Source organism: Neohortaea acidophila (genome assembly GCF_010093505.1).
Source record: "Neohortaea acidophila strain CBS 113389 unplaced genomic scaffold BDY17scaffold_2, whole genome shotgun sequence".
NCBI classification, from domain to species: Eukaryota; Fungi; Ascomycota; class Dothideomycetes; order Mycosphaerellales; family Teratosphaeriaceae; genus Neohortaea; species Neohortaea acidophila.
The window spans coordinates 777,525-805,500 of record NW_022985511.1 but is presented as its reverse complement, the minus strand read 5'-3'; the positions used below and the strand labels follow the sequence as shown (position 1 = coordinate 805,500).

The 27,976-nt window shown below is 56.7% G+C and overlaps 11 protein-coding genes across 11 annotated transcripts; 6 read left to right on the top strand and 5 right to left on the bottom strand.

The window, feature by feature from the left end:
- Nucleotides 1–20: 20 nt before the first annotated feature.
- BDY17DRAFT_74260 (cupin-like domain-containing protein) lies at nucleotides 21–1,699 on the bottom strand. The gene is made up of 4 exons (XM_033738675.1): nucleotides 1,374–1,699; nucleotides 1,153–1,316; nucleotides 590–1,085; nucleotides 21–525 (listed from the first exon to the last, which is right to left on the bottom strand). Exons 1-4 carry the CDS (start codon nucleotides 1,622–1,624, stop codon nucleotides 333–335), a joined length of 1,104 nt encoding a protein of 367 aa, XP_033592851.1. The 5' UTR covers nucleotides 1,625–1,699; the 3' UTR covers nucleotides 21–332.
- BDY17DRAFT_276074 (Cullin family-domain-containing protein) lies at nucleotides 1,674–4,887 on the bottom strand. Its single transcript, XM_033731991.1, has 2 exons — nucleotides 2,294–4,887; nucleotides 1,674–2,234 (listed from the first exon to the last, which is right to left on the bottom strand). Exons 1-2 carry the CDS (start codon nucleotides 4,662–4,664, stop codon nucleotides 1,813–1,815), a joined length of 2,793 nt encoding a protein of 930 aa, XP_033592850.1. The 5' UTR covers nucleotides 4,665–4,887; the 3' UTR covers nucleotides 1,674–1,812.
- Nucleotides 4,868–8,884, bottom strand: BDY17DRAFT_291184 (Sodium/hydrogen exchanger family-domain-containing protein). Its single transcript, XM_033732628.1, has one exon. The coding sequence runs from the start codon at nucleotides 8,410–8,412 to the stop codon at nucleotides 5,095–5,097; it is 3,318 nt and encodes a 1,105-aa protein (XP_033592849.1). The 5' UTR covers nucleotides 8,413–8,884; the 3' UTR covers nucleotides 4,868–5,094.
- Nucleotides 8,885–9,234: 350 nt separating this feature from the next.
- BDY17DRAFT_321088 (uncharacterized protein) lies at nucleotides 9,235–10,284 on the top strand (the record flags this gene model as incomplete). The annotated part of the gene is made up of 1 exon (XM_033736554.1): nucleotides 9,235–10,284. One exon carries the CDS (start codon nucleotides 9,235–9,237, stop codon nucleotides 10,282–10,284), a length of 1,050 nt encoding a protein of 349 aa, XP_033592848.1.
- Nucleotides 10,285–11,825: 1,541 nt separating this feature from the next.
- On the top strand, nucleotides 11,826–12,641 carry BDY17DRAFT_321087 (uncharacterized protein; the record flags this gene model as incomplete). Its single annotated transcript, XM_033736553.1, has 2 exons — nucleotides 11,826–11,952; nucleotides 12,037–12,641. The coding sequence occupies 2 exons, from the start codon at nucleotides 11,826–11,828 to the stop codon at nucleotides 12,639–12,641; spliced, it is 732 nt and encodes a 243-aa protein (XP_033592847.1).
- Nucleotides 12,642–12,807: 166 nt separating this feature from the next.
- BDY17DRAFT_245528 (uncharacterized protein) lies at nucleotides 12,808–14,397 on the bottom strand (the record flags this gene model as incomplete). Its single annotated transcript, XM_033730638.1, has 1 exon — nucleotides 12,808–14,397. The coding sequence occupies one exon, from the start codon at nucleotides 14,395–14,397 to the stop codon at nucleotides 12,808–12,810; it is 1,590 nt and encodes a 529-aa protein (XP_033592846.1).
- Nucleotides 14,398–14,807: 410 nt separating this feature from the next.
- BDY17DRAFT_246619 (signal recognition particle 9 kDa protein-domain-containing protein) lies at nucleotides 14,808–15,280 on the top strand (the record flags this gene model as incomplete). The annotated part of the gene is made up of 2 exons (XM_033730739.1): nucleotides 14,808–14,876; nucleotides 14,945–15,280. The coding sequence occupies 2 exons, from the start codon at nucleotides 14,808–14,810 to the stop codon at nucleotides 15,278–15,280; spliced, it is 405 nt and encodes a 134-aa protein (XP_033592845.1).
- Nucleotides 15,281–18,213: 2,933 nt separating this feature from the next.
- Nucleotides 18,214–22,739, top strand: BDY17DRAFT_291176 (fungal-specific transcription factor domain-containing protein). Its single transcript, XM_033732627.1, has 3 exons — nucleotides 18,214–18,770; nucleotides 18,848–22,222; nucleotides 22,285–22,739. The coding sequence occupies exons 1-3, from the start codon at nucleotides 18,683–18,685 to the stop codon at nucleotides 22,365–22,367; spliced, it is 3,546 nt and encodes a 1,181-aa protein (XP_033592844.1). The 5' UTR covers nucleotides 18,214–18,682; the 3' UTR covers nucleotides 22,368–22,739.
- Nucleotides 22,740–23,113: 374 nt separating this feature from the next.
- Nucleotides 23,114–24,292, top strand: BDY17DRAFT_315162 (nucleophile aminohydrolase; the record flags this gene model as incomplete). The annotated part of the gene is made up of 2 exons (XM_033735890.1): nucleotides 23,114–24,215; nucleotides 24,246–24,292. The coding sequence occupies 2 exons, from the start codon at nucleotides 23,114–23,116 to the stop codon at nucleotides 24,290–24,292; spliced, it is 1,149 nt and encodes a 382-aa protein (XP_033592843.1).
- A 124-nt stretch (nucleotides 24,293–24,416) lies between these two features.
- BDY17DRAFT_74190 (replication factor A protein 3) lies at nucleotides 24,417–25,085 on the bottom strand. Its single transcript, XM_033738674.1, has 3 exons — nucleotides 24,853–25,085; nucleotides 24,689–24,791; nucleotides 24,417–24,611 (listed from the first exon to the last, which is right to left on the bottom strand). The coding sequence occupies exons 1-3, from the start codon at nucleotides 24,997–24,999 to the stop codon at nucleotides 24,541–24,543; spliced, it is 321 nt and encodes a 106-aa protein (XP_033592842.1). The 5' UTR covers nucleotides 25,000–25,085; the 3' UTR covers nucleotides 24,417–24,540.
- A 147-nt stretch (nucleotides 25,086–25,232) lies between these two features.
- On the top strand, nucleotides 25,233–27,959 carry BDY17DRAFT_245186 (uncharacterized protein; the record flags this gene model as incomplete). The annotated part of the gene is made up of 2 exons (XM_033730609.1): nucleotides 25,233–27,602; nucleotides 27,657–27,959. The coding sequence occupies 2 exons, from the start codon at nucleotides 25,233–25,235 to the stop codon at nucleotides 27,957–27,959; spliced, it is 2,673 nt and encodes an 890-aa protein (XP_033592841.1).
- Nucleotides 27,960–27,976: the final 17 nt, after the last annotated feature.

Below are 27,976 nucleotides of genomic sequence, written 5' to 3'. Positions count from 1 at the left end.
GGAAATGAGGTTGTTTTCTTGCTTCTTTGCTCAGATTGTTCTATCTATTCCCCCATCATGGCTCGGGTCCCAAGCGGAGGGCTGGCCTTTGGATACCCCCTTTAACAAAAAGCGAGCGTTACTCTCTGATTGCTTCTGCTTTCATCTTTCACTTCTCTTTCGGTGGGGATGGGGAGCTTGGGGGGGCTGATGCTTGAAGGGACTGCGGATCGACAGACTTACTCTACTCTTGCTCATAGTCACGCCATTCATGTGGTGTTGGCTTGATGCATCCCCATCTATACTCATACCATTCACAATTCCTCTCCGTTTCTTTTCTTCTTCCCCACTCCTCACGTCCCGCCTTCCTCCTCCCCCGCTAGATCTAGCTCGGGATACACCACCCTCTGCCTCCCCGCCTCAACAACGTCGCGAAGGAAGCAATTACTCGCCCAAAACGCCGAGTCGAAAGCCATGTCATACCAATAATTTACGGCGCAGGCGAAGCCCTCGTCGCCCACCGATTGCGTGACCTTGTGATACCACCTTTGCTTCGCTGTTAGTGCTTCTCTCATTTCTCTTTTGGCGGTATTTGCGATGGAGGACGTACATAGCGGGCAGGTAGAGCATATCCCCTTCGTACAGTGTGACCCGCAAAGGCTGCGCGAGGTGGGAGTACGGCGTTGTGTGCTTGAGCGGGTCATCGGGGTCCCAGAGGGGGACGGGGAGTGGTTCGCCATCTTTGTCGATTTCGACTTTCAGCGTCTCACTGCCATGGTCATCGTCCACAGCCCCAGCCCCAGACGAAGAAAAAGAAGACGAGGCACAATCCCGCACAAACCTTCCCCTCCTCACCCGCCCCTCATTCACACACGCCATCTCCACCGGCGCCAGCAGGACAAAGTGCTTCCGCCCGCGCACCGCAACGTACAAATTCTCGTAATTGTCTTTGTGCAGGGCGGTCGTGGAGCGCGCGTTCCCGAGCCAGAAGTTGAGCGCTTCAGGCCCCTCTTCTGCAGACTGGTTGAGGGCTATGCGGGCGAATGGGAGGGTTGGGGGCAGGTCGGGGGTTAGGGGGGAGTATTCGGTGGGGAGGTTGTTGTTTTCTGTTTGATTGTTCAGAGCTTTTGGCTCGATGGTTTGGGGGGTTGGGAGTTAGTTGGGGGGACGAACGGGTTTGGGCGTATTTCACATTTCGTGCTTTTGCTTTGTTGGGGGGCGTGGCGGAGGAGTCGTTCTGTACATCGTCCAAGAAATCCTCAAACGATTCCTCAATCTCATGCGGTTCGGTAAAAACCAATTCGCCAGTCGCCTGCTCGACCACCGCATCCGCATTCCTGGATGTCCTCCTTAGCATACGCTCAAACAGAAAAACAGTAACGAAAAATACATACCCCGCCGGCGTAACCGCAACCCTGACCTTCCGTCCCCTCATCGCATCCCTCAGAAACCGCGCATCCCACTTCTGCAACGCAGGCCAGCGTTTTGCCGCGCCGCGGAAAACGCAGGGGCGGTTGCGCGAGACGTAGCGAAGGAATTCGAGGGGACTGGGTTCTTCATTTTGGTGGGGGAATTCTTCGACGACGGAAGGGTTGAGGTCGTGGTAGGTTTCTAGGAGGGTTGCTATGGGGTCTGAAGAAGGCATTGTTGCCTGTCTGCTTTTATTTTGAAGGAGGGTTTGGATGCATGAGGTTGGAAGGCTGGAGGACGGATGGGGTATGGGAAGTGAAGTCGAGGGAGTGTGGATTCTGCCTCAGGCTGAAATCTTCCTCTCTACTTCCATCTATTCAACAACGCCATCACACCACCCATCGCCTTGCCTTCGCAGCGTGTCTACGCAATATACGAGTACATATTCCCCTCCTCCCTCTCCATATAATCCTTCTCAATCAACCGATCAATATTCTTCTTGATATCCCCCACCCCCAGCACACCCCGACTCATCGTCGCCTTTATCACCTCCGCCACCAACTCGGCATGCGCAATCGTCTTCCTTGACTTGAGAATGCGCACAATCGCCGCCTGGCACTCGAAGTTCCGGTCCTCGGCCACGCGGATGTGCGTCTCCTTGTTCTCCTCCTTGGTCTCCTTGAGCTGCACCTGGTTGATTTTCACGCGGTACTTGGGGTGCTCGAAGGCGGTGTTGATGGTGAAGGTGTCGGTCGCGTTGATATCCTTGCCTTTGGGGTGTTTGGTTAGGGGGCGCAGTTTGGCGCAGGCGAGGGATTGGAGCGTGCGTTTCACTTCGGGTTCGGCTGGAGATGTGATTGTTAGTTTGTGGTAATGAAATACCTACGGCGTGGGCATGACTTACGCAATCCAGTCTCGTTCAGGATATGAGCATAATCGACATGCTCATCTTCCCCACGACCGTTGAACAGCAGCAGAACAATAGCCTGGAAACTCGACACGACCAATTCCTTACTCCCCTTGCCGAAAGTCGCTCGCATTTGGCAATGCGCCAATGCATGCTTCCAATCCAGCTTCCGCCCGGAATGCTTCGACTTGTAGTGCAGCTCGAAATCATTGATCGCCTTGCTGATACTCGCAGGGACATTAACAGGAATATCGGGGTACGTAGGCCAGGCGGCAGCAGAGAGAATGTTGACGCTGAGATCGACGTTCTTGCCCTTGTCCCAGCCTATGCGGTCCTCGAGGCGTTGCTTGTAGGATTGCATTTCCTCCCGCGCCAGTTCGACGTCTTTGAACATTTGCTCCAGATTCTGCGTGAACTGGCCACCACACTCCGTCTTGAGGCGGGTGAGCATTGATCTTTCCGCATCGGCAGACGCCGACCGGCCCATGAGTAAGCGGCGCGCGAGATCCTTCTTGTAGAAGGCTTCGAAGACTGCTTTGCCTTGGACGAAGCGGAACAGATCGAGCACCTGATCGAGCTGGATGTTCACTTCCTCATCTTCGTCGACCTCGATGTCTTCGTTGTCCTCTTCGACCGGCTTGCCGTTTGATACAATGACAGGCCGTTGTCCAGTGATGGAACTCGCCCGTCGTACGGTCAGGACGTCCGGAATAGCCTTTGCACCACCACGAAGCAGCTGATCCACGTACTTGGCAATCATCTCGCCGACCTTGGTGTTGTCCGTTCCCCACGTAGACTCGCCTTTCTTCGTCTTGTTCATGAATAATGCGAAGCTCTCGCGCAGCCCGTGCGCGAGACTCTCATCTTTTTGGAAACTGTTGACCCACACGAAATCCAGTCTTCGCTTCAGAGAGAGAAGATGGATGATCATGTCGTCCGAATCTTTGGCGAGCACGATGCCCGTACCAGTCTCGTCGACCCATTTGTCGAACGACGGCCGGAGCTGGTGGCCCAGTCGACGTCGATTCAGGAGTGCGTAGAGGGCAGTCACGTCCGCAGTGGCGTTGTTGTCCAGCATGGTCGCCAGCGCTTCGAACTCGACCAAATCGGTGGTCTTGCGCACCACTAGATGGTCCTCAAGGAGAGCGAGGAGATCTCTGCGAGTGCTGTTGTCCAGTGCAAAGGCGTCGCATCGTTTCATCTCCTTCTCGATGACTTGCCCCGCCCACGCAACGTACTCTGCCACGGATTTCTCCACAATCATCTCATCTGATGCCTTCGCGATCCAGCTTTGCGTCATAGTCAAGAAGGCTGGTTCAAAGGACGCCGTGTACACTGAGAGCTCGTGGAACATATCCACGGCCTGCTTGAACAGCAACTCTCCATCCACGCTGGGCGCTCCGGTCTTCCTTCGATCAGCATCCACCAACTTGCAAGCTCCTCCGATGATGGCCTCCTTCAGCAATGCGCTGTTGACAATGACATCCCGAAACAACAGCGGCGTCAGCTCCGCCAGCGTCGGCTTGCTCGACGACAGCAAATACGAGCGATCGAGGAAGAAGAAGACGGCGCGGATGGTGACCATCTGCTCCTTCCACCTCGTCCAATGCGCAAGCACCCGCACCAGCAAGTCCACCGGCTGATCTGTCCCGGCCTTCCCCGCCAGCGGCTCAAACATATCCCTCTCCACATGCGTCCGACATCTGCCTTCTAATCTCGAGAACAAAGTCGACGCCCCGCCCTGCCGACACACATTCTCCACTCCACGATACAAATCCTCTTTGCTGAAGAACCCCCGCTGCTGCTGCCCCGCATCTCCATCTTTGAAGATGACCGTCAACGCCTCATCCAACTGCCCCCAAATCTTCTCCAAATACGCCTTGCCATCCCAGCTGGTATGCGTCTTCAAATTCTTCACCACAAGCTTCTTCGCCCCCGTGTGAGGATTGATGCCGACGCCAGCAGGGGTGTTGCGTTTAATCGGCGTGGCGCCATTGATTCGTCTCGATTGCGGGGACGGAAGAGGTGACGCGGATGTGAGGTCGATAACGCCATTGCTGCCATTGGCGCCGTTCGCCACCGGCGGCGAGCGGGAAGAGAAGGTGTACATTTCGCTGGTGGCGAGAGGGGTAGAGGGGGCGGCGGGGTGGGGGTTGCGGAGGCGCTTGCTACTCGGCGAGGAGGGCGTGGGGCCGTTGACGTGCGGTTTCTGCTGGCCGGCGAAGAGGGATTGGAGGGTTTGTTGCTGGTGTTCGGATGAGGGGGATTGGTGATTCGTGGTGCTGGTGTTTCGTTTGCGTTTCCGGTCTGTCGGCGTGGTCGAGAGAGCTTTTGGTCTGGCACTCTGCGGGCCAGCAGGAGGCGGCATGTGAGGGGGCTTGATGATGAATTAATGGCAGCCCGTTAACAGTCTCTTTACTACTGCTCGGGCTGAAGATGGAATGGAAAGGAGAGGAGGTTCGTTGACGGAAGTCGGGAGAGTTGGCGGTGGAGACTGGAGTGATGCAACGGATAAGCTGCGATAGCTCCGACGATGATCTAATCGCCGCTGCATTCACCGCCGAAAGCGGCCCGTGCGTGGTTGGCGGGAGTGCCTCTCTCTCTCCGACAACTGCATCAATGATAGCCCTCAGCATGTAAATATCATGTATCATCACTAAGCAGCTATACAATCATCAAACGGCCGATATACTCGTGTAATCATAGCCCAGCAAATGGCCCCCAACGCCTCGCTACAACCAGTCAACCAGAACCTCCACATAAACCATGTATACTGTAACCACATCAAATTGCCCACCTCACGCCTTGCGCGCAATATTGCTCGCCCACCTCAACGTCCGCTGCCGTGGCCTCGACGGCTCCGGCGCCGTATGAGCGTGCGGCGGAGGCTGAGGAAGCGGTGGCGCCTCGTCCTCGCCCTCTTCCTCCTCGCTCTCGCTATCGCTGTCCTCCCGACTGTATCCCAGCGCGCCTTCACGTCGCCTCCTCTCCGCCGCCGTCTCGGTGTTTGCCTCTTTATTTGATGGAGACGTAGCCTGCGGCGAAGCAGTGCTCGGATGCGAGGTGAAGTAATCGTCCTGCGTATCGTTCGCTCGACTCCGTTGTTCCATCGCGCCAAGGCGTCTTCTTTTCGCCGCCGCCGTTTCGTTTTCTTCGGGTGAAGGCTGCGAAGGTCGCGCGGGCGGCACGCGCTCTGTTCCGTCGTCGTCGGAGTCGTCGTCATACATGCGATGCTGCAAAGCGAGGCGACGTCTGCGCTCCGCCGCGGTCTCCTCCCCTTCTCGCCCGCGGTGCCGGTGTCTTCTCACATCCTGCGAGATGTCGTGCCACGGCACCTCGCCGCGGAACGACTGCTGTCGCGCCACCGAGTCCGCAGTGTTGGTGCGGCCGAGCGTGTAGAAAGGTCGCTCGTCGTCCTCTTCTTCTCCTTCGCGATCTTCCTCGACTACAGGCACATCGGACCGTGACTTGGTGCGGGCGTTGTGCTCGCGCGCTGCCTTTCGCACTTCCCGCTTCTCGAGTTCGGGCAGGTTGCTGCCCTCCACGGCCTGCATCCGCTTGCTGGGGTCCATGTCGCGGAAGGAGTCGATGAGCTCGGCTTTGCTCATGCGTCGGCCACCGGTCGTGAATCGAACAAGGTGGTCATCGGGATCCTCGTCATCGTCGTTGCCACGCTTCACCTGCTGGGTCGTCTGCGCAGCCGTCGAGCCAGACGCTTGCGACATGCCAGGCGCCCCAGCCTGTGTTTTGACCTCCTTGACCGCACCAAAGCCGAAGCGCTTGCTGATGTCCTCCAGCTTCTTCCGAGTGCTTCCGTGCGTGGGGCCTTGCTGCCCTTCCGGCGCAGGAATGTCGATTTTCTTGATGACCTCGCCGTCCTCGTCCTCCAGAATGATCGTGTTGCCGTACTGGTAAGCGCGTGCTGGGGCGCTCTCGCGTTTGCCAGATTCCGACTGCTTTCTCCCCGATCTCTGTGCCTCCTTTCGCTCTTCCCCGCGCTTACCAAGTAAACCCAGTGCGCCTTCGCGCCAGCCTTTCCCGCCCGACTCAGGATCACTCTTCTTCTTGTCCTTCTTCGCTCCCTTCGTTTCGACTTCGCTCGCATCTTTGTCTCGCTCGAATTTCTTACGAGGAGCATGCTCTGCCTCGTCTTCCCCTTTCGACTCCTCACGCTTCGACTCTTCCCTGCCCAATCGCTTGCTCTCGTCAATCTCCGATGCTTCTCTCACCAACTCATTATTCTCCTCGTGATCCGACTCCACCTCCAAGACCTCTCCATCTTTGTCTTCGTAGACGGTATGCGAGCCTTCTTCGAAAACTTCCGCCGGGCTGGCCTCTCCATCTTGGGCATCGTCGGGAGGCGTATCGACTTGCTTGTCCTTCTCTTCAGAGCTCGAAGACGACTCGCCCTTCATAGCCAGAGTGTCGGAATCACTCCGCTCCTGCTTCTCCCCCTGTTCTCCACTCTGTCGCCGGGGGAAGGGCGAGATGGCCGACCTGCTGATAGGGCCACCATGACCGCGCGAACGGTCTCTGCTCTTCGAGCTGCGATGTCTACTAGACGAGCGACTCGGGTTGTCGCTCTCCTTCTGCCGGCGAAGAAAGTTGCCCGCAGCGGCGAGAGGCAGTAAATTGTTGCTCGACAATCCCTTTTCGTTGTCTATAGACGAGTCGGAGCGCTGAAGAGACATGCTGCTCTTCGAGCGGGACTGGATGCGAGGCAACCGATCCATCCAGTGAGGTTCTTCGGTCGCCCGGGAGTACGACATGGTCAGGGCGAGGGTGTTGATGTGCTTGCCGAGGGTGAAGACTGCGATCGAAGATCCATGCACCAGGATGGAAGTGATGACTAGGAAGGTCGTGATGGGCCAAATCAGGACGATCACATTGTCATGCGGGAAAGAAAAATCCGGGACGACTCTCAGCGGTACGGATCCTCCGTGGGGTCCGTCTTCTAGATCAGCCCTTGCCAGAATCGCCACGAAAATCGCTCCGACGCCAATAGGTCCAAAGTGACCCGCAAAGAGTGCCTCTCGCCACGTTTTGACGTCCGGGATGAGGGGTTTCAGTGCCAACATCGCGGGTATTCTACGGAAGAAGACGACCAGGAAGGCAATGACGACCAGTCTCCAAACATCCAGGCCAAAGACCCCAGAATTGTACATGTCCCACGGAATGATGGTGCCGAAGTAAACAAAGAAGGCCAAATTGAGTAACAAGTCGATGACGTTCGACACGTGGGTTTCTTCGGTCTTCTCACTGAACCACCCATCGTTACTGAAGCCTACGCCGCACGCGAATCCGATGAGTAGATCGTCCATGCCGAGTAGGGAGCCGGAGCCGGCGCAAAAGAGAGCGAGGGTGAAGTAGAAAACGAGGAAGGATTCTCGGTCGATGTAATCCCGCTCGTGCGCAGCCCTGATCAGCCGACGCGCAATGTACCCGATTGTGACGCCGTAGATGGCACCAAAGACACATTCGTACAGGATGGTGATGCAAAACCAGTGAAGCGCGACCTGGTTCGGCTCATGCTTGTACTTGATGATGTACAGAGCGAGGTAGATGAAGGGGAAAGCCATACCGTCGTTACATCCTGATTCGGCGGAAAGGATGTCGCGGAGATGTTTGGGCACGCGCTTTGCGAATTTGCCCTTGCCGACGACGGAAGAAGCCAGGACGGGATCGGTGGCAGTGACGCAGGCAGCGAGGCAGAGGCTGTCCAGCCAATTGGCGTGTTGGTAAAACATGCCCCAAATGAAGAGGCTGGTGATCAGCCAGCCAAAGGTCATGACGGGGACGAGAAGGAAGACGACGGAGCGCCAGTGCTTCTCCATGTAGTATTTGGGCAATTCGACTCCGACGGCGAAACATTGTACGACGAGGACAATGCGGGAGAATTCGAGGGTGATTTGGTCGACGTTGCCCCATGAGTTGGGGTTGATGAGGTTCGCTGCATGCGGGCCGAAGATGACGCCGCACAAGGTGGCGACGGTGGCTTCTCCAATGTACAATCGTTCCTTGATGACGGACGAGCACAGCATGAACAAGCTCGTGAATCCTCCCAAGATGATATACACCAGGTGGGGCTTGTTGACGGACAAGTGGTCCCACGCCATCTTGGTTGTATGTCTTTTCTGCCTCTTCCAGGTGATGCAGTGTCTGGCGGCTGTACAGGACGGTTGAAATCAGCGGTCCATTAGCCGCTGATCGAAGGTCTCGGCGGAAAGGAAACGTTCGAGCGACTGGGGGCGGCTGTTTCTGCGATGCATTCAGGCCGTCGAGGGCTGGTCAAGCCGCTCTGCATTCGACGCGTCTGGTGAAGCTTGCATCAAGGTTGGATGGAGGTGGTGAGATGGGTGGAGGAGGGGGAAACGGCCAAGACGTTGAATGCCAAGTGCGGGATCGTATAGAGTGAATGCGATGCGGTTTCAGCTGGATCTCGGTATCGTGCGAGCGAGCGATGGGCGCGTGGGCCGATGCGCAGCTGGTGGCGTGTACAACACAAGAGATGGCAAGCAGTCGAGTCCAAGATTCGCCCAAGAATACCTCCGACTACGCGTTGGAAGACGGGGAGTGGCGGAGAAGAGGTCAATGATGAGGTCGCCAGCCAAACCCTAACTCATCAAACTTTCTTGGATGCATGTCTTGGCTATGCAACAGACGGAAGGAGCGGGATGTAAGGCGGTGTAGCTAGGAACCTCTGATCATGGCAGAAGTAGTCATAGCACTGTACTCGAGAGTAATGCTATCGACCCGGGTGCTGCAGCAGTAGAGGTTGAAGGAGTATTGGAGGAGATGCATTGGATCGTGGTTGTTCGGGGCCTTCTCCGGTGCAAGCTTAGGGTTAGGGTTTTCCATCTCATATTTCTCTTCTCGACATCTTCAATTCACATTTCAAAGGCATCTCACCCGAGACCAGCATATCAGACTGGTCGAAAATGCCTGGGAGACGCAATGCCGGCCCCGTCGACAACTCTCTCTGTCGGCGATGTCAGGTCGTCTCGCCGGTCATCACCGTACGCAACGAACCGCTCTGCGAGGCCTGCTTCCGCAAATATGTCTTCACCAAGGTCGTCAAGCGACTCGAGACCTTCCGAGTTCGTCACTCTGAGCCCGGTCAAGAACCGACACTGTTGATTCCTCTGTCATTCGGAGCCGGATCGCTGTCTTTGCTACACATCTTGAGTGAGCATTTGAAGACTCAGACGGAAAGGACTGGCCGGACTGGCTTCAAATTGCATGTCTTGCACGTCCAGAATGACATCGAATCTGCACAATCAAATGGACATCAAGAGCTCCTCGAAAAAATCGAGGCACGCTTCCCGACACATGCTTATTCTACCATCCCCTTTTCCGGTGTGTCGTCCCTCCCAGATCTGCCTTCAGACGCATCCGAGGAAAACAATCGACTCGACACTTTACTAGCAACGTTGGACTCTGCAACAAGCCAAACAGACATGCTGCAAATCCTCAAACGCAAGCTCATCGTTTCCTTCGCCAAGAAAACCAACTGCGAAGCCATCCTCTGGGGCGACAGCACGACCAGGCTAGCCGAACGAACCCTCGCAGAGACTGCCAAAGGCCGGGGTTCCTCACTACCGTATATCGTGACGGACGGCACATCACCCTTCGGCATCGCCTTCTACTACCCTATGCGAGATCTTTTGAGCAAAGAGATCGTATCATTTACCTCGCTGATCGACCCTCCACTTGTCCATCTGGTGCTGCAAGAGAAACCACGGCCAAGTATCAGCATGAAGAATACGACGATCGACGATCTGATGCGGCAGTACTTTGAATCTGTCGAGCAAGACTATCCATCCATCGTCGCGAATGTGGTCAGGACTACGAGCAAATTGCAGTCCCCTGCGTTGAGTGAGGTCGAGGAGCGATGCGAACTTTGCGAGATGCCTCTGCACGACCAGGCACCCGAGAAAAGCCGACTATGTTATGGTTGTATCAGAACACTGCCTAGTGCAGTAGGATGAAGACGAGAGAGCGAGCGAAAGAGAATTCTTTGCTGATAAGCTAACGCTCCTCTGAACGCGAAAGTCAACCCCCTTCGGCACACTCATCGAAATCAGCCTTGACGAAACGCAAGCTGAGCCTCCACGCATTCCAGTCGCTTTGGCTCATCCGTCATGAACAACCTCGGCACCACCCCCAAGTACCTCCCCCATCGTCCTAGCCCTCTCCATCTTGGCCCCCTTCACCACCTCCTCCATCTTGGCCGTCTCCATCTCCTCCTTCGCAGCACGCACAGCGTTCGTCTCCTTGATCGCGCAGGGCATGCACTTCCCCTCAACGCTCTTCGTCTTCGGGAATTTGAAGTGTGGCAGGCAGCGGCGTGGGATGATGGTGGAGTTTGGGCTGCGGCATTTGGTCGTCGTCTCGGTGGTGTGGCCGCAGGTTGCGAAGGTGTTGTTGGTGCGGTGGCACATCTTGGGTGGTACTGGGTTGCGTTTAAGAGGGTTGGGTGGATTGAATTGATTTTGACTCCCGAAAGGAGGGAGGAGGTCTGGAAAGTTGAGAGGAGGTGTGGTGGGAGGGAGGGAGGGAGGAGAAGCGAAGAGGTAGCCGTGCGGCTAAGGTTAGATGGAGAGGTGAATGTCGCCCCTTCACGCCTTCCTTCCCGAGGACAGACATTCACATTCTCCCTAGATGTCACGCACTGCCTTGGACAGTCAGCCCGCTCCGTGACGGACTCAAGCGATGCTGCCTCGTGCCTTATCAATCAACGAACACATCATCAGCAGCAGCAGCGCTAGCCCCACCCCCAATCCTCTTCACCACAACGCCCTTCATCTTTCCAGCACTCTCCATCCCATCAACAACCTCCACCTCCCCCGTGCTCTCCGCCCTCTCAACTCCCTTCGTCACCTTCTTCCTCTCCACTTGACCACCCCTCACAATCGCCGCCATCCTCGCCTGAAACTGCTCATTCGCCTTCTTGAGTTCACAATGCAAGCACTTCCCTCCCACCGTCTTTCTCTCCGGCAATTCACGTAGCGACACACAGCGCCAGCGGCTTTTGCTCACGAGAGGATCGCGGCATTTGCTGATTCCTTGGATGATGTGGCCGCAGGTCGTGAAGGTTTGGTTGGTGCGGTGGCACATTTTCGATCATCCGGGTTAGGCGGTGATCGATCGCGTTGAGTTTGCGGTTGGAATTGGAGATATTTGGGTGGAGAGCGAACAAGTGGTGGGCGGTAGGCGGTAGCCACTTAGATGCTTGGGGAAGTGAATGTTCACTTTCGGCCTCGTCTGTCACGTGGAGATATCCCCGATTTAGATGTTACGAAACGACATTCACGGTGATGGCGTCTTGTCCATCGATGGATCTCGATATTCACATAGCAAGATAATCGCGTGAATAACGATACCAACGTGAATCGACATGGTCGTAGGTGTGAATAGTCACGAGGGAATCTACAGGCTCGTCGCGTGAACACACCATGCTTCCACATCTACTCTTGCCTCCGGTAGTCTGCGTCCTCGACTTCATCCCACTTGCAAACGGGGCGTCAAGATGGAGCTCCAAGGCAGCGCGAACGCCGCGCCAGCATCAACGATCCCAACCACGCAGACGAACAAGAAGAAGCATCGGCCCTACGCCTACCCCTGTCCGTATCCACAGTGTGCGCGCTCGTTTACATGTAAGATTCGCGCTCTGCTTCAATGCGAAACCACTCGAGCAAACGCTCGCCGCTTCCCGTTCTGACGAGCATCGCGATCCACAGGTCCCCACAACGTCGAGCAGCACATAGCCGAAAAGCACCGCCTCGAGCGCGAGCACAAGTGCTATCTGTGCGTCGCTGCATTCCCTCGACCGTGGGGTTTGAATCGTCACTTGAAGAAGGTCCATGGGATTGATCGACATACAGTTGCAGGGAAGGGGAAGGGAAGCCGGGTTGGCAAGACGCGTCGGGGCAAGGGAGCGAGCCTCGGGGAGACGGCTGAGGGGGATGATGAGGTGGATGCCGAGGAAGGCGCCGTGAGTGGGGGGATCGAGAATGCGACTGCGCTTGGAGGTCCGATGCTGGGTCTTCAAGGTTCAGATGAGGTCGAATTCATGGCGACGCTGGGTGAGACTGTCAGTGTCGCTCCAACTCCTGCTCATCTCACGGAGACCGAAGTGTACACTGCGCCAAACGACGAACATGCATACGCTGGTAACTCGGACTCGACCTACGCGCCTGGCCTCGACAACGCAGCTGGTGAGGACGAACACGCCTTGAGATCCGCGATCGAAGGTTTCTTGAATTCCCCGACCGGCACAGTTGCAGGCGACAACCTCGGTATCGTCATGATGGAGGATGCGGAGAAGATTTTGGCGATGCTATGAGCTTTATCGGCCGAGTTGCACTGCCACGGTATGCGTGAAAGAGGGAGTTGTTGTTGGAGTCTGGCGAGATCGGAGACCTGACAAACAACGCTGTTCCTGACACGGAGATTGAGAGCAGGTTCGTGGTGATGGTCTTAATTGATGCCCATACATCCCGCGCACGAGACTAGACCTCCTCGGTAATTTGAGAGGCATGCACCCCATTGCTCTCCTTACAAGCGAGTCCTGGAGCACTGTGCCCATCCAGTTTCGGAGGTGCCGCACTTTTCTGCCCTCGTCTCTCCTTCCCCGCCAAAGACCTCGACGTCGAGCACACCCATATGCTGGGTAGACAGTCGTCTTCCACGTCCTCGAGCTTCTCAATCTCGTGCTCGAGCTGCTTGACAGCCGCGCGGTTGCTGGTGATCGTTGTTTGGCCCGCAGCCCATCCATGCATGAAGACTGATTTGTTGATAGCAGTGAGTCGTTCGCTGATACCGAAAGCCTCGGCTCCGAGACTTGAATGTGCTTCTTGGGAGTTGTAGACGACAGTGTTGATCGGAAGACGTAATTCCGCCGGAACGGGATACGCAGAGAATTGTTGCAGCTCCTTCACCAGCTCTTCTGGCGTTCTGGAAGGACCATCACCCAACAGCAGTGCTGTTCTTGCCCTTTCTGATGGAGTCGCCATAGTCTCGACAATCTCCCGCATACGTTGCGCCGCTTCTTTGGTGCAGACAAGTGCCCGCCCCCCAAGGATCGGATATAGGATTGAAGGCAGGAGAGTGCTCTCATCCTCGCTGTCTACTTGACGCTGCAGATCTGGGGGAAGCGATCGCTCTTCTGGCACTTCTGCATGCGAAATGTCCGACACCAGTGCCAGTAGGATAGTGCAGTCGATGTTGAGCGTTTCTGATAATTGCAAGACGGGATCTCGTACCATGAACGGAAGCGCTTCCAATAGCGGAGGTGGTGGCTGCCAGTCGCCTTTGCAAGTCACATGTGCTCCGCAAGCCTCGATAGCGTTGAGAATCTTATCAATCTCGGCCATTTTGCCTCGTTCGATTCGGGGAAGCACGAATTGCACAACAGGGTGTTTCGTGAGCACCCTTGATCGATTGGCAGCTTTTACAAGGCTTTTCGCGGTCTTTAACAAGGGCACATCTCGGTCTTCGGCTTCATTTTCGAAAGAGCTTCTGCTATCGGCATCATCGTCATCGTCTGAGAAGTCGGAATCCCATCCTTGCTTAGCGAGGTCGAAAATGAGTCTGGTATTCGTTACCAGAGAGACCTTGTGCCACGTCTTCCCTCCATCGCTGATGACATCGATGCGAACAGCTTCCTTCCTCGATTGTGCGTCAGGCCTTCGATCAGAGTTCCCAAAATCGAGCCGCTGCACCCGACTGACGAGGTCGAGACCGCTCGAATGCAAGTACACCTGCTTCTGCAACGCAACGACATCCTTTGATTTTTTCGCCGTCCACCATAGGTGCTCCAGGAATGGCAGATTGGATCCGCGGGCCACTTGGCTGCTGAATTCATCTTCGAGCCTAGCCAGTCCACGGTCGAGGACACTGCACTCTGACTGCACTGCAGCGCGGAAATGGGAAAAGGCGAATGTGGAGTGCTGGCGGTATTTGTGTAGCCGGGTCTCGAAGTCTTTGAGCTCGTCGATGAGGACATTTGCTCGGTTGAGTAGGTCGTCCAAGATCACTGCGGGATTGTCGTCTACGACGTCGGCGCCATTTGGTTTATTCTCGTCCTCGGATGCTTCCATATCGACGGTCTTGAACAGCGGATGGGCTCCAGGCGTCCATTTCTAGTAATGCCCACGTTCGCGCCGACCATGCTTCATCAAGATTGCAGTCAATTTGGAATCGCTCTGTGTACTTCCGCAATTGGGTTCGGAATGAATGAGAGGGTGTGTCGGCTGATCAATGTCGAGGACAGAATAGAGAGCTGTCATCACGTGTGGTGGAATTAAAGTTTAGGGTAACGCAACCCTAAGACCACACACCACCGACATCACCAGATTTTGGCGACCTTCAAGAAGCTGGTCTCCAATCCGCGAGAACAATACCGAGTCAACGGCATTCGCTCGGATAAAACACGAGCTAGGGAAGTCTTCTTCTTGTGGCCTGGGAATATCATCTGTCCCAACGTCACAGCCATTCACGAACCGTCAAGATGGTTGTCCTTACAATCGAAGAATGGCAGCGCCAATCCACTCTGCTCATACAAGCACGCCCGACGACAGTATGTCAAGATCAACGCCCTCTACAATGCACCTCAACATCTACTGACAACTCACCTCAAACTCTCAGACCCGCATCACAACCAAATACAATATCCCCAACCTCGAGTCCGCAAAGTACAACAAGAGCAAGAAGAGGAAGCGAAATACTGGAATTGACGAGAAAGAGGAGGAGCAGCAACAGCAGGAAGCAGCGCCTAGGATTCCAAGAGCGACCCTTACACTCAAAACCTTCGATCCCGAATCCGGTGTGGTGTTGCAATTCAAAACGGACAGAGCAGCGGATGTAGGTCGCGCGATCAATGGCCTTGGGCGCTTGGGAAGGTACATGGCTGCGTTACCGGAGCAGGTGGAAGGTATGTTGTCCCTCAATGCTCTGTCCGGCTGGACGCTCAGTCAGTTCTAATTGTGTTTCCTAGAAGTCGAGATGCACGATGCGCCCGCCGTTCCAGAATCCTCTGTGGCAGCGCCTGCTGCTCCAGCCGAAAAGCCGCAATCGCAACCCGGCGGCGGTGGCGCGGGTGGCAAGAAAAAGAAGAAGGGCAAGAAATGAATGATGGTTGACGGCTCCTCCATCCTATCCGCAACTACATCACGACACACTACTTCTGCCCGGAACGGGCAACGTTGACGGTGATTCTCAACTCGGCCACGGCCTTGCGCCGTGCAGAATTTTGCAGATTCATCCATCTCAAGGGAATACTGCATCTCGAGGCAGTCAATACTCCCCGAAAACGCCAGGATGTCGGCGCATTTAAGAAGACGAAGCACTGCAGTATATAGCAAAATGACATCACGTGATGTGCACTCGCATATGGCAGAGTGGCATCAAGCTCACCAACATGACTCGCCAAACGCCTGTCATTGGGCGGCTAATGACTATGAGGGTTTGGAGGTGCAGGGATGCTTCTGGTAGCAAGTCTCGAATGCTATGAGGAATCCTCTACACAACGTGTCCATCACTTGTTTTCTGTCTTTCAAGCGCACGTCACCAATCCCGCTCATATGAGGCAACAAGGTAACAAGCGGGATGTGTAATGGCATGTTGCCTGGCAAGTATTTGTGATGAGCAGCATGGGATGAACCTTGAGAATTCGCCAGAACTTCCCCATTTGGAAATCTGGAGCAGATTATATTAAATGCAGCGATCCGATCGGCGATGGTTTTCCCCCAGATCAGCGTGGGATGCGAGGCTGCGAGCGTATTCCTGACCACCCACGGCATCGTCGGCAAACAGGCCTCTCGCTCATGCGGCCACATGTTCTGGCCGCCTGAAGGCGTTTTGAAGCATTGAGAACGCGAGGTCCAGGTCGTCGGAGATGCCGCCGTACTTTGTAGAGTCCAGGCGCCACGTGCAGGATTTTTAGCCTAGAGCTGCCCTGTGGTCCAGATGCCCCCAAGAACCTCGCCCCAAGCCCCCAAGCTCGACAATAATTTCCCGTGTTATTCCCAGGGCCTGTTGAGGCTCTTTAGGCCCTTGGCCAAACGCCCCTGGCGATGATAATTGTGGGCGGGTGGGCATCTGGTCGGTTTGGGTATCCACATACCAAGCAAGCAAAAGGGCAATTTATCCAGGCGACGCAGACAGCCACATAGGCGCTGCGCATCGGACAGTCTCCGAGGACCGCTTTGACAGGGACCCGGTAGTTCGACAGGTTCCTCTCAGCTGGCGAGATACGCCAATCATCAACTGGCAAGATCTCAAGTAGTAAGCCGTAGCCGCGCCGTCTCCAATCGCCGCTCGAGGTTCGCAGCAATCCACGACTCGAGCTCTCCCCTTGGGGCTAGTCGACGGACCCTCCCGCCACGGGGCTACCCGAACGGCCGAGTTGGAGCAAGAGCCAAAGACAGGGCATGCAAGCCCGCAGCTGGCGCATGCAGCTTCTCCACAGATCTGGGGTTAGCGTGGACCAATCACGACACGCGCTAGCCACTTTGCGTGCACTAGCGCCACGCCGCGCCTCTGGAGGGAGCCGTTGACGACGTTGCCATCTGGCTTCGCGCATCGGACTGTATACGGGCGATCACCAGTTTCGCATTGCACGTATGCATGCTCGCCGTCGCGCAGCCAGGGCCGCCCGCCGCAGGCCCCCCTGTGCGCCATTTGGCCGTTCGGAGGGCAGAGGTCAGCTGCACGCGCTTGCGCAGCCTGGCTGCCTCTCGGATCCGAACGCTGCACGGCCACTGGATGACGTTATCCGACCCGATGCTGATGGCCGAACCGCGGAGCGTGACCCACGGCACATGGAAAAGACGGGATCTGTGGTGAGAAATGTCCCGATGCGCGGGCTTTGGTGAGGGATTTGCTCGGTGCATGAATGCCTGCCTGGAGGAATTATTGGGATCGGGCGCCGCGCGACGCTTGCCACCCTCTCCAGGAAGTACGTCAACACCCGACTATCTCTGCGCTAGGTTTCTCGGTTGATGCTGCCTTTGACTATCATGAGGCGTCTCTCAAGTGGCAAACAGCGTCAGTGCTGTCCTGACATGTGCAAGGCAAGAAGATCATTGCGAAGCCTGGCGCCTTGTACCCCGGATTTGGTAGGAGATATGCAACATGGCGACGGGCCTGCCTTTCTGCGTCTTGGCGGTCATCCTTTTACGCCAGGATGGCTAGGCAGCGCACATCCCTAAATCGAAATGGGCAAAGCTCCGCGAGCAGCCGTGGTGGGATGGGTGGACTCTCGCCCTGCGTATCCACACCACATGTGGTAAAGCACACTTGTGCGAAACGTTCGTTTCCCAGGCCGCTCGTTCCGGATTGGCTGGCGGTGGCGCATCCCGTGCACCTTCCCTAACAAGACGGCCACCACGACATCCGCGCGCCAAAACATCTCGAGCCGCGTCTGATGGATAGCGAGATGCTGACCCAGGATATATCTTGGTTGAGAGTGCGCTCGCGTAGCAACACTCTTCACCACAGTGCCGTCACAGAGTAAGAAACACGCCGGGTTTTCAACATCCGAGACCGGCTGACCGGTACCACGCCTGATCACCACGCTTTGCCTCCCAGCCTTGGACCCTTTGCTGGGGGCGGCACGGCGTGTCGCTCGTTCTTGTATGGCGGCATCGAGGATAATGGTGTTGCGTTGAAGACTCGGAGCAGAGGCCCAGGGCAACTCGCAGAATCATCGCGGCCAACACGCCCTTGCCCGCCCGGCGTCAGGTAATGTGCGCGCAACGCCCGCCCGGCAAACCTGGCGGATCTGGGATGTAGAATAGAGTTTGCCAATGATCCAAGCGTTCCCCACTGAATGATGTCTGGAGAGGCGCTGCCCTGCCCGCGCTAAGCTCTATCGAAGCAGCCAGGTGACTTGTCCCCGACTACTGCAAGCTTGCCGGGGGGCCAATCGAGCAAGCAAATCGTCACGACGCCGCCCAGGAACTCTGTCGCTGGTCCTTTCACTTCACTTGTACACTTTCTCGGCGGCCGGACAAGTCTTTGCTATTGCACAGAGTGTTTGTCCTCGAGTCCGCGACGCAGTATTGCTATCCGTCCCCCCGCCATTCGCACGCGGAATATCTCCGATTTCCATCCCGTCACCTGACACCCTCGCGCTTCCTCCCGACCACGCTGGACGCCGAATTCGCCTGGACGAAGAGTCGGAGAGATCCCTAGACTTAGGGAAGGCATCGTTGTGTCGCAGTTGGAGCTGTGGGTTGCGGGAGCTCAGAACGTAGTCTATTGTACGCCGGCGTCCAGCCTCGTCCGCGGCCGTCGTTCGAATTTGCAGCGGACACGAGAAGGAAGCACAACAACCTTTGCAGCACACTACAGCTTCGCAATCACCTCCCGCACACTTGGAGCATGCAACCGGAGGCTCTCAAGCAAGATTCGGATGTTGAGACGCAGGCTGTGAAGCCGGAAGATACCCCGACAAAAGACTCTCCGACAGGTTGGTCAAGCTCCTTGCGCTTTTCCCCTGCGTAGCCTGTGGCGTTGGTGTTTGCTAACGTGTGTGGTGATATGTAGCGCGGCCTTCATCCAACGGAAAAGCCAACCCAGCGCAGAATGGCACAACCAACGGCCAGAACCCGGCGCCGAAAACGGACAAGCCCAGGCCACATGTCTGTGGCACATGCGGCCGCTCCTTTGCCAGACTCGAGCATCTGAAGCGCCACGAACGCTCACATACCAAGGAAAAGCCGTTCGAGTGTCCCGAGTGTACGAGATGCTTCGCCCGGCGAGATCTGTTGCTGCGGCATCAGCAGAAACTGCACATGACCAACACCACCTCTTCGCGGCAGCGCAATGGGAGGCGAGAGAGCGTCAGCGGTGCGTCCGTCACGAGCGGCAGAGTGCGGAAGAATTCCATCGCCACGAGCACCGTAGGAACTGGCGGAATGAGTGGTGCTTCGGGCCACCGACCCCGGGCGAATACCCTCGGCCACATTGACCTGTCTAGCTTGTCATTTTTGGACACCAATCCGGCTCTCAGCAGAATGAACGCTCTGGGATTGACGAGCCAGTCGATGGGCATGGGCATGAATGGATTCTCCGGCGTCCCCAACTTTGATTTCAGAGGCATGTCTCATTCGCTCGGCAACGACGGCAACATGGGCCTCCCGAAACTGGACACGCAGGCAATCAATAGCATGGACGTGCCCGACGCTCTGCGCACAGCTCCTCCATATGCCTTTGGCGGCTTCGACATTGACCAGCTCTTCAACAATCAGGGCACGACTATCAATCCCGCGCAACTCCATTTCGGTGGCTCGCTCTCCAATCAACCTCAACTACCGCCTCTCGAGCCATTCACCGTCCACTCGGCAATGGACCCTTTAGCACAAGCAGACGACTTTGAGTGGATGCGGAATTGGAACATGCATTTGGCGCAGAACGGGAACGAGCAGGCCATCGACGAGTCTTCGCCTTCTCGCATGAGCAGTGGCGATAGTCCGCAAGACGAGAATAACGAAAGCTTAGCCAATAGCGGCATGAGTCTGGGAGGGTCGAATAACTTCCAATGGGCGAACCAGAGTCGGCAAGCCCGGCAGTCGATTTCTGGCGGACTCCTGCAGCTCAATCTCTCGGGTTCTGGCCTTGACAACCACCTCCTGACTACCATTTCCCCCGAAACTTTACACGACCCGACTCCGACCAACGATTCGTACTTGCGTCAGGCGATGATGCAGCATCAGCACCAGCTACAGCAGCAATCTCCCCCTGAAACCATGCAAGCCCAGACGCCACTTCACTTTGCCCCAGCGCTCTCTACTCTGAGCTCCGACAGTCCAAGTATCTCATCCTCTTCCATCGCCAGCGCCCGACACAGCTCGGTGACGTCCATGTCGACGGATTCCATTACCGATGCCACCCGCCAAGCTCTCCTCTTAGGCCTGTCCCAACCTTCCATGTTTGGCTACAACCAGCGCAAGCACTCTCAGGCCAAAATCAGCTCGCCCCTGTCTCCTGGCCGCAACTCCATCCAAGCACCAAGCCTACCAGGTTCGGACGACATTCGCCGATATGTGAAGGCTTTCGTCCAACACGCGCACCCGCACCTACCTTTCATGCACATCCCGACGCTATCCTTCGATTTGAATGACTCTGCCTCTGGAGCCCCAGCACCGTCACCCAAACCGGGCTTGCATCAAAGCGGCCTGCGCGGAGGGGCCGGATGTCTGATTTTAGGCATGGCCGCGATTGGCGCACTCTACGAATACGACCATCCCGCTTCCAAAGAACTGTTTGATGCATCAAGAAGAATGCTTACCATCTACTTGGAACGCCAGAAAGCCGATCTGTCCGCTGCCAGGAGCAATGTCAGCTCGCCGAGCGACTCGCCCCATCCCACACCCTTGTGGCTTGTGCAGGCCATGCTGTTGTGTGTCGTCTATGGACATCAGTGCGGCGACAAGGCTGCGGCAGATATTGCGAGCACACACTTTGCTGCGCTCGTCAGCTTGGCGCGCTCTGCAGAACTGACACAACCGCCCGTCCACACACCAGGAGGCGAGGCTCATGGCTCCGCTGATGTGCATATGCGTGACTCTAGCGTCGCTCCGACCGAAAGCGTCTCGAGACAACTCAGCGCAGACGGGGATGTACAAAGCCAGTGGCTTGCGTGGAAAGGAGTGGAGGAGCGCAAGAGGACTTTGTTTGCCATTTTCATTCTGTCGAGCTTGCTCACAACGGCCTACAACCACACACCGACCATCATGAACTCCGAAATCTTGCTCGACCTGCCCTGTGACGAGGAACTGTGGTCTGCGGACTCGGCACAGGAATGGCAGAATCGTGGCGGCCTGGTCACTGCCGAGCAGAATGCGATCTCATTTGCCGGTGCGTTGAGCATACTGTTGACAGCCAGCCAACGCCAGGGGAATCAGCACGCCTCGAACAACAACCGTCGGGAGACTGGAGAGAGCAACGACTCTTCCATCGACCACGACCTGCGGCCTAGCACCTTTGGCTGTCTCGTCTTGATTAACGCCCTCCATAACTACATTTGGGAAACCCGCAGCCGGCACCCGCGCAGTCAGTGGACTCCGCAGGAGACGCAGTCCATGTTTGCGCATATTGAGCCGGCCCTGAATGCCTGGTCGGCCGCTTGGAGAGCCAACGATCAGCACAAGCTCGAGCGACCAAATCACTTCGCGGCCGGACCGCTTTCCGCCGACTGCATTCCTCTACTTGATCTGGCTTTTGTCCGACTCTTTGTGAATCTCGACCATTCCAAGGAAGCTTTCTGGCAGCGCGACTACGATGCAATGGCGGACGAGCTGGCGCGCGGATCGGGAATCGCACAGCATGCCGACATTGCCAACACAGCGGGCGACGTTAACGGGTCCGATGTGAAGGCAAGCAACAACAACGGCAACAAGCGTCGCTCCCCCTCCCACGCATCCGATCAGTCAAGCTCGCGCCGCGAGCGCCACCTCCGCAAAGCCGCCTTCTACGCCGCAGACGCCCTCACCATCGCCTGCAGCTGGAACCTCACGTACGCCGACATGGCAGCGCACGAATTGCCGGTGCAATCCGCCATGTGCTTCTTCGACTGCAGCCAGGTGCTGGCCGAGTGGGCGTCCACGGTGCAGGAGCGCGTTGGCAGCTACCTCGGCGTACTGGGGCGGGATGCCGTCGACTACGCGCAGGTGCCGGCGGTGATGATGCTCGAGACGGAGGATGTGGAGCTGTTGAACAAGATTGAGCGGATCTGCGAGAGCTTGGAGGCGAAGCGCTTCCAGGCGGAGAATTTGTTGGCGCTGGATTTGCACGGCTTGAATAATGCGGCGAATATGGCTGGGGCGGGGGCGAGTAATGTCAATATCAGTGTGTGGGGATATGGGAGTAGGATTTTGAGGGTGACGGCGATGATGCTGGAGAAGGCGGTTGTGTGGCCTGGTAAGTTTCTCTTCTCCTTTACTTGCTTTCGGCCAAGTGCGCGGACTGACACTGGCGACTAGTGACGCATGTCATGGCCAAAGCCCTCGAGACGCAAGCCTCGCATATGGACCAGCGAGCCGAGTCGTCTGCGGGACTCCGCTGAACTGCTTTCCGTGCGACAGAAGGGCTCTGATGACACCGATGCCAAGTGGAGGAAGCTATTTCGACACCTGTGGATGACACGCTGCACACCTTCGACTTCTTCATCTCTTGCGCCTTGGCCCTTTGAGGATCACGGATTTCTTTCGCTCACGACATTGATGTGGTGTCCTTTTTCCTTAAAAACTTGACGACGAATGCGAAAAGAGAAAATGGGTAGGGGGAAGGGGTGTCGAACGTTCCTTGATGCTTCCCAACTGTTGATGAATGATCCTGGCGCGTACGCAAAGGGAGGATGAACTGGGTGATTTTGGGGTGTTGATATCATAGCTTGTCATAGATTTTTTTATTCTCCAAAATTGCGTCTGATCTGTCGTGTACTGAATGGCATTTGTGGTGCTGTCGTCAGTTGCCTCTTGTCTTGCATTATACGGCACGTGATCAGCGAGCTAGCAAACAACCTACAACTACTACAGTACATCCTTGACCTCGACTTCGCCCCTCCAAAACTCTACCCTCCACTACCGCCATCATCATTCTGTCACATCTGGATCCAGCCATGATCACCGGGTTCCTGCGTCAACGGCGTTAGCCCTCCACGTGCAGAAAAGACGGGGTACGTAGATTCACCGGCAACCAGGACTCCCATCCCCCCGAGCACCACAACTTCCCCCGCACCTGGACGGAGCCAACTCCGGCCAAGGCCGTCCCAAAATACCATCCCTACCACCCTCACTCCATCCAGGCCCCATGTGCCGCTTCCTCATCTACTCCGGGCAGTCGCCCATCCTGCTCTCCCACCTCATCACCTCCCCCACCCACAGCATCCTCACGCAGTCCTGGGACTCGCGCCTCCGCCTCGACTCCGTCCCGCACAACGGCGATGGCTTCGGAGTCGGCTACTACACCGCGTCCACCACGACGCCGCGGCGGCGCGGAAATGGGGGCGACATAGTGCCCGGCGAGTCCCTCGAGCCCGTCGATCTCGGCCCCGAGCCGTGCATCTTCACCAGCACCATCCCCGCGTGGAATTGCCGGAACCTCGAACGGCTGGCGAGCAAGACCATGTCGCCGTTGGTATTTGCGCACGTGCGGGCGACGACGGAGGGTGCGCTGGGAGACAGTAACTGCCATCCTTTCTGCCGGGGGGCGTTGATGTGGATGCACAATGGCGGCATTGGCGGCTGGAGGCTAGGCGTGAAGCGCAGATTGGCAGAAGACGTGGCGGACAAGTGGTATGATTGCGTGGGCGGAAGTACCGATAGCGAGTGGGCGTTTGCCCTCTTCCTCGACTCGCTGGAGCGCATGGGCGTCGATCCGGATGATGAAAAGCGGCAGCGCGACGGCTTTGGCCATTCGGTGCTCCGCAAGGCGATGTTGCGGACGATTGAGCGGATTAATGGGTTCATTCGCGACCTGCCGGAGGAGAAGAAGAAGGTGGCGGACACGCGGAGTCTGCTCAACTTCGCCGTCACGGATGGCAAGTCGGTGATTTGCACGCGATACGTCAGCAGTAAGACGGACGAGGCTGCGTCGTTGTTCTTCAGTTCCGGGACGAGCTGGACGGAGCAGCATCGACAGCACGGTGCAGGCCATGACGCGAAGACGAAGATCGGACAGGGCGAGTACAAGATGGAGAGGCGCGACAAGGGCGCGGACATCGTGCTCGTCGCCTCAGAGCCGTTGACCTTTGAGCGCGATAACTGGGTTACCGTACCGACCAACAGCGTGCTGACCATCCACAACCAGACGGTCCTCATCCATCCCATTCTGGACGAGTTCTACAATCTCTCCCCTATAACGCCGCGAAGTCGCAACTTTGCGGCGGAGAAGGGACAGAGTACTGGTGATGGTATGGGGATTGGCGGGGATAAACCTGCAGATCTGTTGGCCAAGCAGACTGCTGGACTGGGCATTGCCGCGGCTTGAGGATGAGTTTGGGCGGTTGCATGCGATCTTCAGCGGGAGATCTACGACTTGACGATGGCATGTACGTGGCATATCTAGACTAGAAGAAGAGAAACGGAGAGGAAACTTCATCTCAGGTAGATTGCAGCTCATGCTCGCGACTCTATCAGAGGTTGCCTTTGACGCCCACCCTTTTCATCTGCATCCCTTTTGATCCTTCAAAACACACACTTTATCGTCACATCGTTGGCCGAATACCGTCGTCACATCTAATCCTTGTTGTAAAAGATTTCATGATACCGGTGTGTAGCGTCCACGACGGCCTCTACGGCGTTGAAGTCTACCACCAAGTCAGCGTTCGCTTCATCATTCTCTCTACTCTGTTGCTCCATGACGGCGAAAGCAGCTCACCGATACCCCCCTGCGGCCCGAAATCCGTCGCCGCCATGACTCGCACGCTGTCGTCGCCCTGTACTTTTCCGATGACTTCTACGGCGTGGTTGAGTGTGAGGTGTGCCTCCTTTGGCGTTCCTTAGTGGTTGCCAATTTTCGAAGGCGGACATGGAATGATAGAAACGTACTCGGTTCAGATGCAACGCGATGTTGCCACCAGCATCTATGCTCGCAGTGTCGCCTTGCAACTCACTGACTTTGCCTAGAATGCGCACGACCTTGCCGGTGAAGTGGCCAAGATACGGTTGCGTGACGCGGGGAGTGATTTCGGACATGTTGCTCGTTGCTGTTGTCTAGTTGGTGTATGTGTTGCGAGATGATGTGCGAGGTTGCCTTGTGGGTGAAGAAGTGGAGAAGACGCGTGCGAGACGTGTAGAGTGCATGCCTTAGGCCACACGTCACGTCGCGCTCGGGCCAATCAGCGCGGGGCATCTGACGACATGCGATATCAACGAGTCGAGATGCCTCGCGCAACGATGCGCTTGATAGACAACCTCCACGCCACAACATGCCTCCGAAGCGCAAGAAGCCCAAGACGAACACCGATGCATCCGTCGAAACTCCAGAAGTAGCCGCGCAACACCAACTCAACGAAGAAACGAGCGAACCCAACCCAACCCCAGCCTTCTCGAATAGCAACGACACTCCCACCAAATCCTCGCCAGCACCCAGCAGATCAAGCTGGTCATGGCGCCCAAAAGCCTCTCCCACTGCCCAAATCGCGCGTGAGAGCATTTCCGTTGCTCAAGGCGCCACTTCGGAGTCCTCGGAGTCCACCCGACCTCCCAATTCAGTTAGCAAGAGCGTTCGCGGGAGTAGGAAGAGTATACCGCTTGTCGCCGAGGCGACGAAAGTGCATGCGACGGGCCAAGCGAGTAAAGACAAGGCATTGGCGGGGGAGAAGGCGAAGGAAGTTGACAAAGGGGATGGAGGTGATGGGCAGGAGCTGGTTGTTGAGGATGCAAAGCTGCCGCCCGACCCCGTGGTTGCTGCTGACAACGATCAGGCTGCGCGCGTGGCTGCGCGAAGCTCGTGGTTTGGCTGGTGGAGCAGGCCGGATGGTTATGCGAGCGATGGAGAGACGCGGGAGGTGAAGAAGCAGAAATTAGACGCTGCGGAGGATGAACAAGCGGCGAGCAGTACGCCGTTACCTGGGACTACCCCGACCGATGAGGGGACGAGTTTCGGAGTCAGGAATGCGCTGGATTTCGAGGGTGTGGGTGGTGGAAAGGGACAGATGCGGAGTGAAGACGTTCCGCATGAATCAGCCGTGGACCAGCGTGGATCAAAGTCTTGGTTTGGCTTGTGGAGTATGGCGCAGAACCAAAAGGCTACGACCGATGAGCAGTCGAGCACAACACCATCGAAAGCTGCGCCGGTAGTCACAGTGACGACTGAGCCGTCCAATGTGGAAGATACAATGAAGGACGATGATCCTCCGTCAGTGACCGCTACAGTGCCAAACACAGATCCACCCAAGTCTTCCGCCTGGGCCTTCTGGTCTGGAGACAAAGCCAAGGATGCAGCTCCCACCCCTGGAGGCATGCAGAAGCAGGTCGGCGAGCTAGCAGTAGCCGGCACGCCGTCACAGTCGAACCCTGAAGCAGCGCAGTTCAACGAACAACGCGAACAACGCGAACAACAGAAGGCGAAGCCCGAGGTGTCCGGTTCGCTGCTGAAGCCTAAACGTGGAAGAGCGGACGAAGTCAAGACTGCTTCGGCACAGTCTTCACCCACCCCTTCGGCTGAACAATCGCCTGCCCCGAGCACCAAATCTCTCGTCTCGAGCACTCCTACAACGGCAGACGTGACACAGCCGTCGAAAAGGGCGAAAACTTCCACCCGACGGCCTAACTGGACGCTCCCGTCTTTCCGTGAAACATTTGCCCCTGCTACAAACCCAGGTTACATGGACCGACTGACTAATTACCTCGCTCAAACACTGCATCTTCCCTCTGGACAAACTACAACAGCCCCTCAACATGTTTTCATTTCTACAACCCCACCACGGATCAAGAGCGCAGTCGCAATCGGCATCCACGGCTTCTTCCCCGGCGCCCTTCTGCAAAAAGTCTTGGGCCAGCCCACCGGGACCTCGATCCGCTTCGCCAACCACGCCGCCGCAGCCATCAAGACTTGGTGCGAAGCCCACCAACCCGACATCCACGATGTGGAAATCGAAACTGTTGCCCTTGAAGGTGAAGGCTATATCGCGGACCGAGTCAACACGCTTTGGAAGTTACTGCTCAACTGGCTCTCGCAGCTCCGCAGCGCTGACTTCATCCTCGTTGCGTGTCACAGCCAAGGCGTCCCCGTGGCCGTCATGCTCGTCGCAAAACTCATCCACCTCGGCTGTCTAGCCCCGCACGTCCGCGTGGGAATCTGCGCAATGGCAGGCATCAGCCTCGGACCGTTCCTAGAGTACAAATCGCGGTTCTTCGGCGGCAGCGCATTGGAGCTCTTCGAATTCTCCGACTCCAGCTCTGCCGTCTCGAAATCGTACGCCGCCAGTCTGGACACCTGCCTCCGGCACGGCGTCCGCTTGACGCTCGTAGGCAGTCTAGACGACCAGCTCGTCTCGCTCGAGTCCTCGCTCCACGCACCCCTCACCCATCCATACGTCGCACGAGCCGTCTTCGTCGATGGTCGCATTCATGCGCCGAACTTCCTTACGCACCTGGTTGTGCTGGCGCTCAAACTCCGCAATTTGGGTCTGAGCGACCATGGGCTTTTGCGGGAGTTGTCCGGCCCCTTGGCTGGGAGTTTGGTGGGCGGAGACGGGCATAGTCGGATCTACGACGAGGCGGATGTGTATCAACTGGCTGTGGAGTTCGCGATGGAGAGTACTGACGTAGTGGCTTCGTCTTCCTCGTCGTCGGTGGAGAGCGAGTCAACGAAGAGTTTGGAGAGAACAAGGAGTTCGCGCGGGGAGGAAGCGCTGGCGGCGCTGGCGGGTTCCGCTCGTCGGGCATCCGGCGCGCTGTCGACTTCTTCTTCCGTGGGGATCGCGCCTCGTATTGCGGCTTATGAACCACCGCCGGCTGGCGCGACGCCTAACCCCTTTTACCTCCCTTGGGCAGTGCGCGGAATGCTGGAGGAGGAGGTGGTGAAGACGGATGCGAAGCTGCGGGAGGAGGTGGAGGTTTTGGTGCGGGAGTTTGAGGAGTGGAGGCCGAGTTCGAAGGTGTTGAGGGATGTGAGGTGGCGGTTGGAGGGGGTGAGGAAGATGCATTGATGCGCGGATACGACGTT